At 34.0% G+C, this 17,584-nt stretch overlaps 2 protein-coding genes across 2 annotated transcripts; both read right to left on the reverse strand.

The window, feature by feature from the left end:
- Positions 1 to 240: 240 nt before the first annotated feature.
- On the reverse strand, positions 241 to 6,810 carry LOC110730229 (tobamovirus multiplication protein 2A-like). The gene is made up of 7 exons (XM_021910012.1): positions 6,654 to 6,810; positions 6,005 to 6,299; positions 3,469 to 3,568; positions 2,881 to 2,961; positions 2,697 to 2,801; positions 777 to 983; positions 241 to 666 (listed from the first exon to the last, which is right to left on the reverse strand). Exons 2-7 carry the CDS (start codon positions 6,241 to 6,243, stop codon positions 559 to 561), a joined length of 840 nt encoding a protein of 279 aa, XP_021765704.1. The 5' UTR covers positions 6,244 to 6,299; positions 6,654 to 6,810; the 3' UTR covers positions 241 to 558.
- Positions 6,811 to 10,496: 3,686 nt separating this feature from the next.
- Positions 10,497 to 17,238, reverse strand: LOC110730231 (two-component response regulator-like APRR2). Its single transcript, XM_021910013.1, has 12 exons — positions 16,876 to 17,238; positions 15,756 to 15,962; positions 14,913 to 14,992; positions 14,604 to 14,670; positions 14,149 to 14,195; positions 13,978 to 14,055; positions 13,356 to 13,901; positions 13,002 to 13,142; positions 12,645 to 12,914; positions 12,461 to 12,529; positions 12,254 to 12,328; positions 10,497 to 11,163 (listed from the first exon to the last, which is right to left on the reverse strand). The coding sequence occupies exons 2-12, from the start codon at positions 15,883 to 15,885 to the stop codon at positions 10,999 to 11,001; spliced, it is 1,668 nt and encodes a 555-aa protein (XP_021765705.1). The 5' UTR covers positions 15,886 to 15,962; positions 16,876 to 17,238; the 3' UTR covers positions 10,497 to 10,998.
- Positions 17,239 to 17,584: the final 346 nt, after the last annotated feature.

Genomic DNA, 17,584 nt, shown 5'->3' on the forward strand with positions numbered 1-17,584 from the left:
TTTTCTCCCTTTATTGTGTGGGGGGAGGCATATCTAATTATCTATTAAGGATTCCCGATAATAACATCCCATTCAAGTGCTGTGGTGCGGGTATCCATCAGTCCATCATCAAGGTGGGGATTCTACTTATCATCAAATATTCGAAAACTAGTTCAACTGACCATGATCGAGGAAGAATAACAAGCCGGTAGATAAGCCTCTGCAGGCCATCAAAACCAACAAAATTTAAAAATTTACTCGTAAAAAAACAAAAAAAGAACTTTCACGCTTAGTTAAGGATCAGAAGTCTTAGAAGTGAGAAATGACTCAAACACGGGACCATAACACAACTATGTGCACATTTTACACCAAATGAACTGTACTGAAAGGAAGATTCTCTCGGTCTAGGTAAAATCAGATGAGGAAAAAAACACCTGAAAAATGTGAATTTTACACACCAAACTTGTCAAGTTGATTTTGCCCTGATACAAATGGGAGCTTTTCACACCATTCTTGAAGGATCTCAATTTTGCTAATATGCCAGACTTGCTCAGCAACAAAGAACAATGCTTCACTTTTTTACATGATGGAGCAGCGGCCTCCTTCTGATGGTGCCTGGCCAGCCGGCTGCTGGTACCGGCCTGACTCTGATGGGTTGTAAGTGAATTCCGAAGTGTCAAGCCCATACTGGATTACAATCATTCCAGATAGAAAAATGAGGAAAAAGGAACAAAAGATATAAAGAATACATCTAAAAGGAAAATCTCTGCATGCAAAAGGCATATTTTTAGTCACACCTTTTCCCTCATACGTGCACTCCAAGCATCATTCCTGCCGGGCCTCTGGTCAGCAGAGCCAGTAACAGGTACACCAGTTGCAGGAGGTGGCCTGTTAATAAGAGGTTGCTTAACAGTCTGCCTTGGGTTGATGAACTCCTCATCACTGTCATAATCAGCAGGCCTGTTCATTGATCTAACAATGACAGTTAACAAGAACAATGCTGCCTGGAAAATTAGAAAAATTCAAAACATCAATGCATGGAATAGAAAAGGTTATACTATATAAAATAATAATAACAGTAATTCGTAATATTTTCAACACTTGGAGCACCCAAGGGTGCTTGAACATAAAGCCTATGGCCCTCGTTGATCTGAGCTTTTTAAACAAACAAACTTCTATTCAGTCAATTACTAGCTCAAATTAATGATCACTGATTCCTACCCCTAAATCCCTAATACATAAATGAATTAAATGATTAACAGTCCTCATTCAGCTTCAGCCACCTACATGTGGGTGTCAAGGTCGTAGTAGTAGACAAGGCAAAAAAATTTAACAAGTGTAACATTAGCAACATTACTAACACCATTAGGCAGCCGTTTGTACTTTCTAGTCAGAATACATCAGCAGGGATGTCCAAGTCTATACCAAAACTTGAAATTCTGATCAGAAATTAAGGTACCAAATCATTAACTTCTTTCAGAATAAATACCCAATCGACCTTTCAAATCATCCCAAGTTCAATTCAGTTAACATGTTTGAAATTATGTCAGGCATCTGATCCCAAAATGAAGTAGCATGACTGAATCAAGGAGTTTAAGTGTTACCAAGACTCTTTGTTCATCTGTTGTTATGCTCGAAAGAGTTGGTAATTCATATTATAGTACAATTATAACAACGAAGATACCAGAGTATACCCTGCTAGTATGTACTAGGCATATCTCAATTTTTTCCTCTGACAGCCTTGTGTGCCCCTCCTGTTCAAATCTCTTCTCTTGTCCTTTTTCTTTAGTGCAAAATCCAATCTCACAAGCAATTTCAGGAGTGTAGCATTGTAGTTCTAGAAGATTCAATCCACTACATGATACTCTCCATCTCTTCTTATTGATAGGCCATAGCGTTTTTTAAGCCCAAAAGAGTTTGAAACTTGTGAGATGGTACAAAACAATGAAAGCTACCTGGCATGTATAAATAGTACTTCTCACATCTCAGACTCTCAGTATTACTTAGTTATCTTATGACTCCTCTCATTTTATTCACTTTTCTCGGCTGTACCACTTGCAAAACCAAAATCTCACAAGCAACAGAGAATTTCAGCACTGTGACTCAAGAACAATTCATATTCAACTAGTCATCTCAATTTCTCTCCACTAGAGGCACATTCTTGCTAACCACTTATCCAGAAAATTATGCTTACCTTTTTCTTTTCCTTTTCTTTATCTCCTCCATTTTGTTTTAGAGTTGTGCAGTCTTTGAAAAGGCATATGCCTAGGCGCAGAGGAGCAAGGCGTTAGGGGTCCTGCGCCTTTAGTGGTCGAGGTGAGGCGATTTTGATAAGGCGCATTCATAATTTTTTTTTTATATTGTCTATTATATGAGCCTCACTTCAATGAGGCACGCCTTAGGTGCAGGAAAGTCTGAAACGCCTTGATACTCCTTGAGCCTTTTATACAATGGAGATGTTTACACAGAGGTTATCACTTTCGAAAGACAAATAAGTATAAGCAAAATAGCATATCTGCATTGACTGCATACAAAATTTGGGCTCATGGGAAATTGGACTAATAAACATTCCATGTCACAAAATACCCTCAATAATTTATAGGTTTAGTTCCTGTATTCCTATGTACCCCACCACACACCATTGCTATTTTGAGATAAAGTTTAAGCTGTAAGAGTTCCATTTGAAAGAAAAGTTTTTGATATATTGAAGCACTTACCTCAAAAACAACAACCCCAAGAATAACCCACTTGGCAATAGACCAATGATCGTCCAGGAAGTCATTAATCATATCAAAGGTTCCAGTTTTGTCAGCGGGGATTTTCTGAAAAGCAAGACACGGGTTAGTTCAGACAATAAACAACAGTATTCATTACCATGAAATCAATATAAAGAGCACTTACATGATCCCAATCTTTGTCGAAGAATATGAAGGCTGCACATCCAAGCTCCAACAAAATCAACAAAATTATGAACACAGCATACTATGTATGGTTAAGGAATACGACATTTGTCATCCAAATCAGATTAGAGGACTATATACTTAAAATAATGAGAGGGACTTTCGTCTTTCATACTAATATTACTAGTTACATTTTTTAAACTAATTAAATTGAGTTGATTGTTATTGTAACTTAGCATAGGTTATGCATAGAACACATACAATAGGGTACCAGGATGAATACACAGAAAATGTGAAGGTGCCAGGATGATATTGACTCAAGTAATGAGAGAGAAATTGAGAGATACACCCAATAGACAATAGTGAGGTAATAAGATATACAGAACCGGAATTAAAAAGAAATTAAATCAACCCAGTCCTGGCAAATAAGCCCTTGGTGCCAAACAAGAAGTCCAAGCAGCATAAAACCAGCTAGATGATAACAGGTAGCTCGCCAATGAAATCAACACAAATAGGATCAAAGAATGTTAATCAGTTAGATAATAGAGTCCTAAAAATTTAAATATTAAAAATTAATTTACAAGGATACAGTAGAGAGACAGCACCCATTCTTCGTCGAAGCTCCTATGCAGCCAAAACATGATATAATAAAAAGAACAGCTCCGACACCAATAAATAAGTATATGAACCTGCAAGATAATAGATAACATTCAAAGAACATGAGCAACAAACAGGATAAAGGAGGAAAGCAATGCACATCAATGCTTGCAATGATGATTCCAGATTATTAATTGGACTAAATATAAATAATGAATGCTCCACAGCCCCAGAAGTGATGGCACAGTACTTCGGAGCTTGGGCTATCATGCAGACATAATCATCATAAATAAATAATGGCATCATTTTTAAGCTTAAAATCTGCAATAAACAAAGGCATAGGTTTGGGTTTCCTAGCACTAATCATTAGTGTATCACCTAGTGGGACTAAGTGACTAACCCACATGAGTGATCCCCCTCTTAAGATTTTGTTGCTATAATACAATGGAAAACAGATCTTATCAGCTCATACTTGAGCATTGGCAACTAATTTGCCCCATTCACACTATATTCATAATATACTTTAGCTGTTTTGATAAGTAACAGAATTCCCAAAACTGAAAGCAGCATTGAGGTACAATCATGAATATAGGAAGAAGCACAAAGAAACCCTAACTCTAGTCTCATTGTGGAAACTATCATCAAAACTCAAGCCACCCCTTCATACTCCCTCCGTTTCCAATTGATCTTCCATTCTTCATATTTAGTGTAGAAACAGATTTCAAGTAAAGGAGAAAATTTATGGAAAGTGAGTCCATTTTTTATTTTTTGGGTAGCAATGAGAATTTTTTAGGCATAACTACAATTATATATATATAAAGTAGTATAAGTGGGTGGATCCATGTAGTGAGACAAGAGGAGTGAAAGAACTTTCTTTACCATGGAAGGAATAAGGAAAGAATATGATGATCACCATAGTCAAAATGTATGAACGCCAATGAAAAATGAAGTAATTATTATCATGGGGCAGGAGAGTAACAAGAAATATCTATGCTACAATCTACAATTGCATCTAAAGCTAGATGAACCCCAAGACCTCCCGCAAAGGGGAAACCACACCCACCTTAGAATCCTAAGACAGTCATAGCAGTCTATTACTCTTATAAGGAACTGGGAAACGAAGTAACTGACAACATATACGAATAGATGCATAAAAGTAGACAATTAAAATGCAAAAGCCAAAACAACTTTGAACCAGGATAGGCCCACAACTTCAGCACCAACAAAAGTAGCCTTGCTGATATTAAAGTACCACATATGACAGTAAAATTGAGGCAGATCATGCCACCAGAAGACAGCAACGGAAAAATGCAAACAACTGATAGGATAAAGGACTACAGGCAGCAGGAACAACACCAATGCCACCGGGCACAATAACATTACCAACTAACTAGTGGGCAAGAGGCATCTAAATTCATAATATCATGTTATGTAAACTAAATCTTCTATAGGTCTCAGATAGACAATAAAGACAGATCAAAACAACAATGGCTGAAGGAGAACTAAAAATTGTAAGCAAAAGTCTCCTGGAGGGCAGTGCTTGACTGGTTTCCAGCAAAGAGGGCAAGAAGAAAATAAAGTTCTAATAAAATAAAGCTACAACTTGCAATGAAATTAGCCTTGAACCAGACAAAGGAGAGAGGAATGAACAAAACTTTGTGCAAACCCAATTTACAAAATTCTTTGGGAGGTAAGTTCTAGGAAGATATCCACCTGATTTGACCTTGAGATTTGTAACATGTGTCTTCATCAATGTTGTGAGGTAAAATTGTTAATATATGTACGATTTTCTAGTTTAGAAGATGTATCTGCAAAATGTTGATAAATTTTCTACTAGCAAACTAATCTAACAATCTACCATCAATCATATATACACAGTCTAAGAAATAAAAAGAAATCAACATACAGGGACTCAGGGAGGACACTAGACAACAAAGCTTTCTATTTATACACTTCTCTTTCCTTTTCTCTTCCTCCGGGGGGTAGTGGTGTGCATTGAAATTAATGAAACATCTAAAGGGAGCAAGAATCAGAATGTTTGCCTCATGAATTTATCATTTATCAACCTTAAAAACTTTGGCCAAAGACATATCTAATATCTAGTGATCACGTCTTTACCCAAGAAAATTGCTTTTTGCCTTCTGCGATGAAGAGAGAAATAATACAAAATTCAGTGACCCTCACCAGAAAAGCCTTAATAAATTCCTCCACAATTCACAACTACTCTAGTTCAAACAACGACATTCTTCTAGTCCTCTTAAAACTAACCAAATACCCTCTCATGAAATAAGGTCATATCAGCTGAACACCGATTATTTAGTCTGAATATCTCTTTTCTGTGATTAAAATTTTAAAACTTCATCACAAATTCACAACCACAGCCAAATAATAGGTAGACATTTGCATTAGCATTAAGCAAGAACAAACAAACCTGCAAGAACTAAAGCACACCAATGTAGGAACTAGAAAGTTATGAACATAACAACCACAAACATGATTTAGCAAAGCAGTGATACTAACATACATACCAAGCTTTAGGAAGATTATCGAAAACGTTATTCGACAACAACGATACAGACATGATCAAAGGGCGACCGAACTGAATCAGTGGCTCATCAGGACTAACTGGTGGAGGACCGGAATCCGGTGACGCTTGCTTGTACATTACAAACAAGTAAATCCCATATCCCACCATTGCCAACCCCACAAGGGTCATCAAAAAATTCAATAATTTCAACAAACACCCCCAAAACCCTTGACACCCCATTTCTTATAATTTACAATAAACCTTCTTTCTAATCACCAATCCAACAAAATCGCCTCCTGCAATCAACATTATTATTGTAGAATTAATCCAGAGCTCAAACAACAATAGATAACACAAATTAATCTAAACTACAGAAAAATTGCCAAATAAATCAGCATAAATAGCAAATAATAGCAAGAAAAATGGGAAATTTAATCAGAAATCAACATTATCAAATTTGAAAAAATAAAGTGAATTGAAGGGGTTTTTTTTTAATTTTTTGTAAGGTAATTATGTGAAACAATTAAGAAAACTAAATCAAAATTAGATCATAGTAATCAGAATAATAATAAAATCAAATAAATCCAGGATAATTAAAATTTAAAAAAGCGGAAAAAACTAGTTGAAGAATCTAAGAGTATTATACTTACAGGTTGAAGAAATCGGGATGATACAAGAAAATTAAAAAGCTTGATAATTTGAGTTCTTCGATGAGAGAGAAAGTAAAGAATTTTTGAGGAGAGAGAAAAAAGTGGAAATAGTTTTTAACTTTTTTGCTATATCTAGCTGGTGATAATCCTCGATGATAGAGAAAACTAAATTAATATGGAATGACATTTTTGCCCCTATAAAGATGAAGTGATGAGGATGGGGATGAAGGGTATAATGGGAAATTTAAGTGAGGTGTGTGTTTAAACGACGTGTTTTGGTGTTAGGTGCTCGAGTTTTGTAGCTTTATGGATGGAAGATGACATGATGGACGGCGTCGTTTGGGCGCATTATGGCTTTTTTTTTATGGTTTTTATTTATTTATATAAGTCAACAAAATTTTGGATTTTGGCTTTTGGTTTGTAATTTTTTTTTTCTTTTAAAGCATTTTATATTGTAAGGGTATATTCTAATGAACTGAATAGAATAAAACATATTGAAGTTGAACTGAATTGATATGAATATTTTATGAGAGAAAGAAATTAGAAACTGATTGAAACTGAAGTAAACTGAACTGAACAAACTAGATTGAAGTTGAACTGAACTGATCTGAATATTTTATGAGAGAAAGAAATTAGGGCTTGTTCTCTTACGTTGAAATTCAGTTCAGTTCAGTTCAGTTCAGCTCAGCTCAGTTCAGCTCCTAATTTTCTTCTCTTATAAAATATTCATTTCACTTCAGTTCAGCTCAGTTCAATTCAGTTCAGTCAATGAGTACAGACCCTTAGAAACTGAAGTAAATTGAACTGAACTGAACTGATTGAAACTGAAGTGACTGAAATTAAGATGAAGAGAACATGTCCTAAGTTTAATAAATTTAACAAAATTGAGCAAAAATATACTATTGTATTAACGATAATCAATGTTAATTGTAAAATTCATCAGAAGTCAAAGATGTGTAAACTTTCAAAATCAATCTCCATTTATTGTGAGTAATTGAGTATAAGGTATAACACATCAAACTTAATAGGTTTTCTTTAGTTTTTTCAAATTTATTGAATTCATACTAGTCGATGTCAATACAACTTTGTAAAAACCATATTACCAACCTAAGCTTGGAGTGTTGGTGACCAAGAAAAAAAAAACAGAAACTAAGCTAATTTCAGTACCTACCTACATTTGGGTTACTTAGCAAGTTCAAACTGAAATCAAACTGCCATTCAAAAACAGTTTGAGTGAAGCAGTGATCAAGTCAACAGGATTTGAGTTCCATCTTCAATGAGGACATGTTAGTAACACGCTGATATAATACTGCTAAGTGCTTAGTGCTAACTAACAGGAACGGGATAAGGTTACGCGTACACCTACGTACATTATCAGTTCATTGATTGAGTACTTGTTTTTATAGTATATATCTAGCAATGTCGTGACAATCGTTGCTTCTAGTAATTCTTCGTATCGTTTTTCACATGTGCGGAGGGGCACGTAATAATTAATCTTATATTTCTTTTGACGGGAATTAATCTTATATTTATATGTATAAAAAATCACATTATTTACATTACCTTTATCTTTATTCTTATATTTTTACATCATCTGTTTTGGTTTATATCGATACTTAACTAGTATCCTTTTATAGTTTGATATAAATAATATGGCATATTCTACACTACAAGCTTAAACATTGAATTGATCAAAGCTTCAAATCCTAACTCATTATGTATGCAATGTATTTGAATTATCTAAATTGAAGGTATTACTTAGGTGGATTTAGGTGAATCTAATATGATTTCGTCCTATAATATTTTCTTATGTATTATCGTTGAAATTAAAATAACACTAACATTTTGTCACATTGACTCATTGGATTATCATAAATACCTTTTTTTAGACAAGGAGAACAAACTCTTATCTAATTAAGCATTGGGGCATAACTGCATTGCATAGCCTCAGGCCTTAGATCATGTGAGAATATGGTTAAATGGGCCTACATTAAGAATTAAGAGGTTTTTTTTTATTATTATTATTTTTTTTTTTTATTTTTTTTTTTTTGGATTTTCATCTGGATAAAGTTAGTAAACCCATCCCCTCACTGAAATGGGCTGATGGATGGAAAACTACTAATAACAAGTAACCATTTATGATCAGGAGTTGAACCATTCTGAATTGGGCTTAGCCCAATAAAGAAAGTGAACCAAAAGTCCAAAAGTTTATGGGTCACAGTCCTCACAGAATGACATAAACAACCTGAACTTATAGCCTTTACCACATGATAAGGTTTACAATTTTTATTTTTTTATTTTTTTATTTTTTTTGAGAAACTAGTTTAATTCCCGTGCAATGCACAGTTTTATTAAACAAATATGTTGTGAGATTTGTTTATAATACTCCGTATGGAGTAAGAAAGTTTTCTACATCATAATTTATTTATTTTTTTATGAACATGTCATCATGGCATATTGGCTGGAAAAAAAAATTATGTGTATTACTCCCTCCGTTTTTAAATACTTGCATTATTTCTCCATGCGCGGAGTTTTAAGAGAAGTTGTAGAAAGTAATAAAATATAAAGGTAGTGGGGGTGAAAGAATAAAAAATTATAAAAAGCAAAATTAGTTGAGAGATTGAAGAAGAGAGAATAAGAAATTAATAAAATATAATTTATGCTGGTTTTACTAGGAAAAGAAATGAATTACAAAATGTAAAACTTTCCAATTATGAAAATGAATTAAGTAATTAAAAACGGCCAGAAATAAAAAGTGGAGTAAGTATTAAAAAACGGAGGGGATAATTAATAGATTAGAGAAGAAAAAAAAAATTATGCAACATAAAAGAATTAAAATTCTTGTTCTTGGTAAATAATAAGATGATTAAGATCCCCTTCATCCAAGCACTATCAGAGAGACTGTTCTGTACACCCTGGATTATTTGATCATTAATTTTTGCTCAATTAATAAATGAGCAAACAAATTCTAACACTCTCATTTTTATAAAATAGAGATGATACAATTTTTTGTTTCATTTTACTTTACACATTTCTTCATACACATTTGTCAAGGCATGATTTCGAATTATAATATCTTCGATAATCTATAAGATTTTATTTTTTTGGAAAATTCGCATGAGACGAATCTAACAACACTTTGTCTATATTTTCTTAAGTATAAAAAAGAAAGTCAAATTGACTTATGTGAATAATAGTAAAGTCAAAACTTATTGTGTTAAATAAAAGTCATTTCACAACATGGTACACCAGATGTATAATAGACAAGAACGACAATCATAAATAGGGATTCTTATGAGACGAGACAACTCGCGAGCTACCCGAGCTCGACTCAGGCAAAGATCGGTCAAAAATCGACTCGAGTTAGCTCAACTCGAGCTCGAGATTGTCGCGAAATGTTTAATGAGTCGAGTCGAGTAGTTCAATATTCGACTCGAAAACTCGTAAGAAACTCGATTCTTTTATACATTATTATATTTAATAAAAATAAAAATATTTTGATTCAAAAACTTTATATATTTTGCAATAATAAATAATAAATATATAACATTTACGTACTCATATCATCACATGTATATTTCTTATAATACAAAATTAAAGAGAAGGAACAAATATTACACTATATAAGAGGTTCTACTAAGACCAAATCAATTAACAAGCTACTCAAGATCGACTCGGTCAAAGCTCAACTCAGTCAAAACTCAACTCGATTAAGGTCAACTCGATATGTTAACGAGTCGAGTCGAGATAACCCAAACTCGAACTCGACTCACATCATAAGCACCCCTAATCACAAATTTCACAACATGGTGTAAGGAAGAATAAAGCACATGGAAAAACATATCTAAGAAGACATGAGCAATCTTCAAAAGCTATCTACCTTTTATTATTACTGTGTTAAAAAGTTTTTATAATGGGAAAATTTTTTATCACTAGTCCTACAAATTAAGGGACAATTCCTTCAGAAAATAGTACTCTCCATCAGATCTGTAGGACCCTTTTTCATCCCACCAACAAGAAACAACAAACATTGAAACAATGATGCACCCATCACATTCACACTCACCACCCCTTTAATTTCTCTTTCCATTATGATCAATCTGATCATATAATTTTTTTCCATGACCTACCCACCACCCCAATATCATCAACTCAAATTCATGTCAGCTCTATTTACAGCCATTAATATCTCTGTGGTTCTAAGGTTGCATACGTGGGCGAACCTGGATCGCCCGATTAGGAAAAATCGGCGACTAAGGGGACCATGACACTTGTCAACTGTGCTATTCTGTTTGACAGCATCAGATCCTCCTTACATGGGCCCTTCTTGCATTAATGTGCCAAGTCAGCATGGATGGTGCCCGTTGATGTGGGGAGGTATGATTGAAATTCCTTGCCTAGAGAGTTCAGCTAGTACACTATCAGTTGATGGTGGCTTTAGCCCTATTGGTAGTGGCAACCACGGCTTGCTTATCGCCTCCTTAACCACCTTGTCGATTACCTCGTCTTTCTGCATACAACACCATTATCATTAGATTCATCCAGGGGAATTATATCATTTAAGTAATCATACACGAAGTAGTAAATTAAAATTCTTAAGTAAAATGATCATGGGCCACCCACCATTTTAGATACTGTTATGAGTTATAATACTAGGATTGTCACATCAGTTTATACACCCTAATCCAAGTCAATTTTAGCCAGCTACGCAATTTTTCTACAATCGACATCAGTATTATGAAGAAAGTTCACGCTCCAGTAAGCTACGCATACAATTAACCTTCTTGAGAATGGAGTAAAAGGACAGACATATAGTTAACTTTGTAAGATAAAGTCATATACTACGTACAAATATACATAGTACATGATTATGAGGTTCGGACATGGAGTATTACATAATGATTTTCATTTTATATAGAAAAGCTTGAATAACAATGGTTTTAAAGGACCACATTACCAAGATAGTGTTGAAGGGACCATTAATGAATGATAATCAGTTTTCAAGGTTGTATAAAATTCACACATTAATACACGTATGAGTAGCATTTTTTGGGGTTGCAATAGATGATCCGTGTATTATATAAAGGACCAATTTTATTGTCCTAGTATAAATTCAGCATGTGCTGTTGCTGATCTACAATACATCAAGTCTTAAATTATACCCACTTGCTAGTTCAAAGGGTACAATGATGGGTATTGGTTGTTGGACTTCAAGTACAGGAATTATACCTTCCAAAACTACTACAAAACAATCGAAAAAAAGCTTACAAAAATATCCAAAAACAGGATGACAATTTGTGGTTTAGATCAAAAGGCAACACACAGACAGATGATGTCTATTCTACACATTTTCTAACAGGACAAGACATGAAAAACAATCACGGTTTTGGAGGTCAAATATTGGGGTAGGATTAAGTTCGGAAAATATATAAATCATGACTCGATAATGAAGAAAATGACAACTTTGCCAGGGAAGAAGGCCTCGAAAGTTGAATAATGGACAAGAGTGTCATTTTCTTGTAGACAGATTCAAGGCAGAAATGTCAATTAGAGATTAGATTAGTAAGAAAGTTGCATAATAGAGGGAAAGGTTGAATTACCGGATTTATATCAGAAGAATTCTTCCCATAGCTTTCATGAGGATTACTGTGAAATCCATATGCCCCTTGTGCTTGCTGTCAAATGAACCTTATAATTAGATAACTCTGAACTAATGTTTGGATACGTGAACGAATTTATGATATGATATTGAATTTATAGGGAACCTTTATAACATGATAAAATTGAAACACACAAATGGAACTCACTTGAGGGAAGGCCGAGGGTGGGCACTGAGGTGTTTGGTACACAGGGCAACCCCATGCATCAGCATGCATCTGAATCAAAATAAGCCAAAAAAGAAAGATAAGTTAGCAATGTGTCATAAAATCTAAGTATGAGTTATGTTAGAAGCAATTGGTTCTCCAAGAAAATATGCAAGGTATGTCTTACCGCAGGGTAAGGCTTCCAAGGCCAGTTTTGATCAGCAGGCTGCCAAGGATAACTTGGGGGCCCCCACATTGGAAAGCTGGGAGGCTGACAACCCTGTTGTCCCCAAATGGGGTAGACTTGCCCGGATGCAAAGTTGTGATTGGTGTGATAGGGAGGGTACGCCATCACTGGTCTGTGGGCGTAGTAATTCCTTTGTATTGAATCTCTAGGGTGTGGCCACCTTCGTTCTTCTTGCTTTGGCAATATGTGTCTTCTATGCATTCTATATTTCTGCAAAATAACATTAATAAGTTTAACACCCAAACCATAACTCTAAGAATACATCACTCTTGAATAGAAAGGTAGAGAGCCTCTTACCTGGAGATGACTCGCTATATTATGTCTAGTCAGTCCGTCCACTTTCATCAACTCTAGAATTCGAGAAGGGATGGCTTGATCAACACCAAGTTGCTCCACTGCTTGCACAAATTTTTTATGCAGATCAGGTGTCCAATCTACCTGAAATGAATAGACCTTATCAATGATTAAGTACATAAATCCACCCTATCCAACCAATGATTCGAGTACATAGATGACATACAATTCTGAATAACGTACATCATCATGCTATAAATGGAACTACTAATTCCCTACAAATTGCACATGATCATAGAAAAACTCGTTATATAGATATAACCTTCTACAAAAACCCATGTATTATATCATTATTACCTTAATCTTTTTTCGGCTACCCTTTGTTCCACGTGTATTTTTAGAATCCTTATTCAAGTTTCCACTATCAGGACCAACATAAGTAGTATCCTCATTTTCATGGCTCTTGGGTACGGAATTATCCGACTCCCTAGAACCATCACTACGATCCTCCTCTTTGATAGATACCACAGATGTTGGCTGAGGTGGATCCACCTCCATTGTGGCAAATGAGTTGCCATTATTAGTATTATCGACAGATTTGTTATCCCCATCAAATTCCGCACCCTCTTTGACAGGGGAGTTGTTGGCCATATGATCTTGAGAGTCTCCATCATCCACAGATCTTCCTCCTTGTTTTATTTGGGGAGTTGAAGGAGCAGGAAATTTATCACCAGCAGCTGATTGACTGTGATCATTTTGGTCCATTTCTGTATCTATTATCAGTTCCTCAGAGACCTGAGTTTGTGTAGCTATACTTTGCTGCTGGATTTCCAAAACTGAACCTACAAATTCCTTAACAGACTTGAGTGATTCCGACTTTGTGCTTTCACTAGTATTAAAAGCCTGCCAGTATGCAAAAACTTCAGTAATATTTCTTCACATTGATAATGTTTGTCACTAAAGGGAACAGTTGATAGACCTTATGAACTACATGCTGCCATATATTTCGGAGTTTCTCTTCCGATAGTGGCTTTATTAAGAATTCAACTGCACCAAGCTGCCATGAACACAGAAGGATAAATATAGTTGAGACAAGCAAACATCAGGCAGCCACCATGATAATATAATAATGTTTGATAAGAAAAATTACCGCTATACACTTCATCATGGTATTTAAGCATTGCTCATTTGATATCACTGTAACCAGGAAAAAATGAACACTTCACATTAAGAATTGAATTTGGTATTCCTAGCCAAATAGAGAACATTTTCTGTTCACCAAAATACTTCATAGACCAACGGTGATGAACTTATAAGAGGATGAAGGTTTCGTTTTACTCACCCAGAAAAATGAATTTTTTAGATTATCTATACTCAATTGAACTTATTTTAGTTGTGAATTGAACTCGGATTGCTCTTAAGAGTTTTATCTGATCTTTTGATTCCTGACTTATTTTTTAAGTGAAAGTAATAAAGCCAAAGTTGAAACGAGAAAGATCACTTATACAATTAATTGATTAGTTTAATGAATACTCGCACGTGTTCAAGTCCGTGATAGGCAAACAAAAGATTTAACAAATGATTAACAACATAAAGTATGCTTACTAATTGTAGGAAGATCTTTTGCAGCTTCTAAAAAGTTGCATCTCCCATCGCGATTGTGTATACTCACCTGTTAATAAGATAAAAAAATATTTAAAAAACATATCACTTACAAATCATTTGCAACAAGACAACAACCGTAGAATTTGTTTAATTATAGAATAATGGGGCAGTTGTTTAACGAAATGACAGCCAAGATGCTCTTTTCAAGATCACATACATACAATTCTAAAAAGAATAAATTCGTAATTTAAATAATCTGAAATTAAATATGCAAGTCCGTTATCTATATCATCATTAATAATATATTACCTCTACAATGGCGACATGGAAGCTCTCGGTTTTGCCTGAGATAGCAGCTAAAGCTTCATGCTCACTAGAAAATGCAATAACTAGACAGAAACAAGTGCACATTGTCAATAATTTTGAAGAAAAACTCAGAAAGAAAAGGGAAAAAAAAATTAAATTATTTCACATAAAGTTAACCGATTTGACAAAAAAGAATCTTGCACAAGTGTACCAAAATATTTCACACAATATAATATGTTTCTAATCAAAGAAAAAAAAAATTGGACTTTGCAGTTTATACAGTTCATTTATTGATAGCAGAAAGGTGTGCATTTGTGCAATGTATTGATAGCTTTACTTCATCATTCACTTCAAAAGTTTCGAAGTTTGAACAAATAATTGTTCACCAAAGACAAATAAAATAATTACTCATTATAGCATTCATGAGTATTGATGTAGCAAACTCTAAATACGAAGAAAAGTCAAAACAAACTAACCCAAAGTTTTTTAAAAGGAATTTAATACTAAATCAAGGTAATTAAGTAGGTTGTTACAACTAATACCTAAAGAAAAATTGAAGGACTGACCCATTTAAGGGTATGATCATATAAGATAGAACTAACTCATTAATGAACTCGATAAGTTTGTTATGCAATTTCCCTTTTAAGCCATAGTAGCACATATATTTGCAAAAAAACAAGATGGGAAAAATAAAATAATCAAGATAACTCTTATCAGTATTTACACCCTCCGTCTGAAATTAGTTGTCATGTTTACTGATGGTGTGATCCGAACTAGTAATGTGACAACTAAATCGGGAGGGAGTAAGTAGCACATAGTATAATGATAATGGATTTTATATCTAACCTATAAACTCCATTTCCTCAAGCTTGGATTTTATCTCAGCAGCAGAATTTGTGTCCTCATCAAGGAGAAGGATCCTAAGGCCTTTAGGGAAATCCTTCCACTCCAGTAAATCATTGGCAGTGCAAACCATAGCTCGTTTCGCATCGTTTAGCTATGTGGCGAATCGATAATTAACCACATATATATATATATATATATATATCAAATCTGCAACATTTTATGCAAATCACATGAATCTTCATCATTTTTTTGCTACTCTTTTTAAGCACGGAATTAAAAAGTACATATGATAAACATTAAGACCTCATAGAAGAACACGAAAATGGATGAAAAAGGAAAGTGAATAGAACTAATATTGATAACAAAAAGGATTACATCAAACTACTAACCCTTGGAAAAGCGATCAAAGTACAAAGTTAAGAAAGATAAACAATTTGCTTCTAAAAAAAAAAAGAAAGATAAACAATTTAAACACTACTACTATTTAAAAATAAACCCCTTTTTTTTAATTTTGAAAAATAAATTAAATCTGAGAGTAGCTTATACTAATTGACCTGACACATACAGATGAAACAGTCCATTGAAAAAGCTTCACAGGATTCACGAGAAAATACAAATATGATAAATATTAAAAGGAAAGCAAGAAATAAAATTAAATAAAGTTTTTAAAAAAAGAAAAAAGGCAAATTGTACCATGCAAAAGACAAATTATAATTGAGACAGATCATGTGCCCAATGCTCTTAGATCACAGTAATCTACCCAGAAAAATAAGATCTTTCAGACAATTTCCAAATTTCCCACTAAAAAAATTCAACATTTTTATAATTTGGGGAAAAGAAATTCAAGAATATAATAAACCCATGTAAGATCCTATAGAAAGAAAACAACAGAAATCAAGATGAACAGTATAAAATATTGCAGAAATCAGAGAAATATAAAAAGAAAGATCACATTAGAATATAAAAATGCATGTAAAAATGTTGAAAAATAAAGAATAGAATGTTGAAATTATACCAAGCTGAAAATACATAACAATAATAATGCAGCTAAGAACATTCACAACCAAAGTCATTCTTGAGAAAATTATTTAAAAGAAAAAAAAAAAGTGCACAACTTTACCAGAAATGTAAATGGGAAAAAGGAGGTTTCTTTAGAGGAGTATACTTTATATCTTTATAGAGTACAGATAAGAGAGAATTTGAAGAAACAAAGGTAAGTAAGTTGTTGGGTGTGTTCTTGAATTCCCTTCTCTTAGTATACTTTGATGCTTGACTATTTCTGTATTAAGAGTTAGACCATGGTATAGATATTAGAGAGAGAAAAACTGGGGTTTTAGACTTTTTTGGACACACTCAAAAGACTTAAAAGTAGGGGAGAGGGGCAGATGAAATTAGTGAGACTTGAGAAGGCGTATGTTGGAGCCTTGGAGGCTAAATTAAATGGGCATTGGTGACTTGGTGAGGGTTAAAAGATCGATTTCGGCGATCAATAAAATAGTTTTGTTTCGTTATTTTGTTAAGTTGAATTGATTTTGTAACAATTTTAAAAAAACTGTTAAGGTGATCGATTATTGTCTGTTTTTAAATTATTGAGCAGGTTAAATTGGTGTAGTAAATTAGAGGCCCTTAAGCTATTCATAGAAGATGAAATTGTAAACCATTAAAACAATACGAATCGAGTATGGTGATCATCTCCACTTTCAAAGGGTTTGCGGCAATACTTAGTATTTAGAATGATTATGATAGTATTCAAATTACGAACCTAGAATCTTATCAAAAATCATGAAAATATTTCAGAGGCTTGTAAAATTTGAAATCCACACAAAATT

Source organism: Chenopodium quinoa, unplaced genomic scaffold, assembly GCF_001683475.1.
Source record: "Chenopodium quinoa cultivar QQ74 unplaced genomic scaffold, ASM168347v1, whole genome shotgun sequence".
NCBI lineage: Eukaryota > Viridiplantae > Streptophyta > Magnoliopsida > Caryophyllales > Amaranthaceae > Chenopodium > Chenopodium quinoa.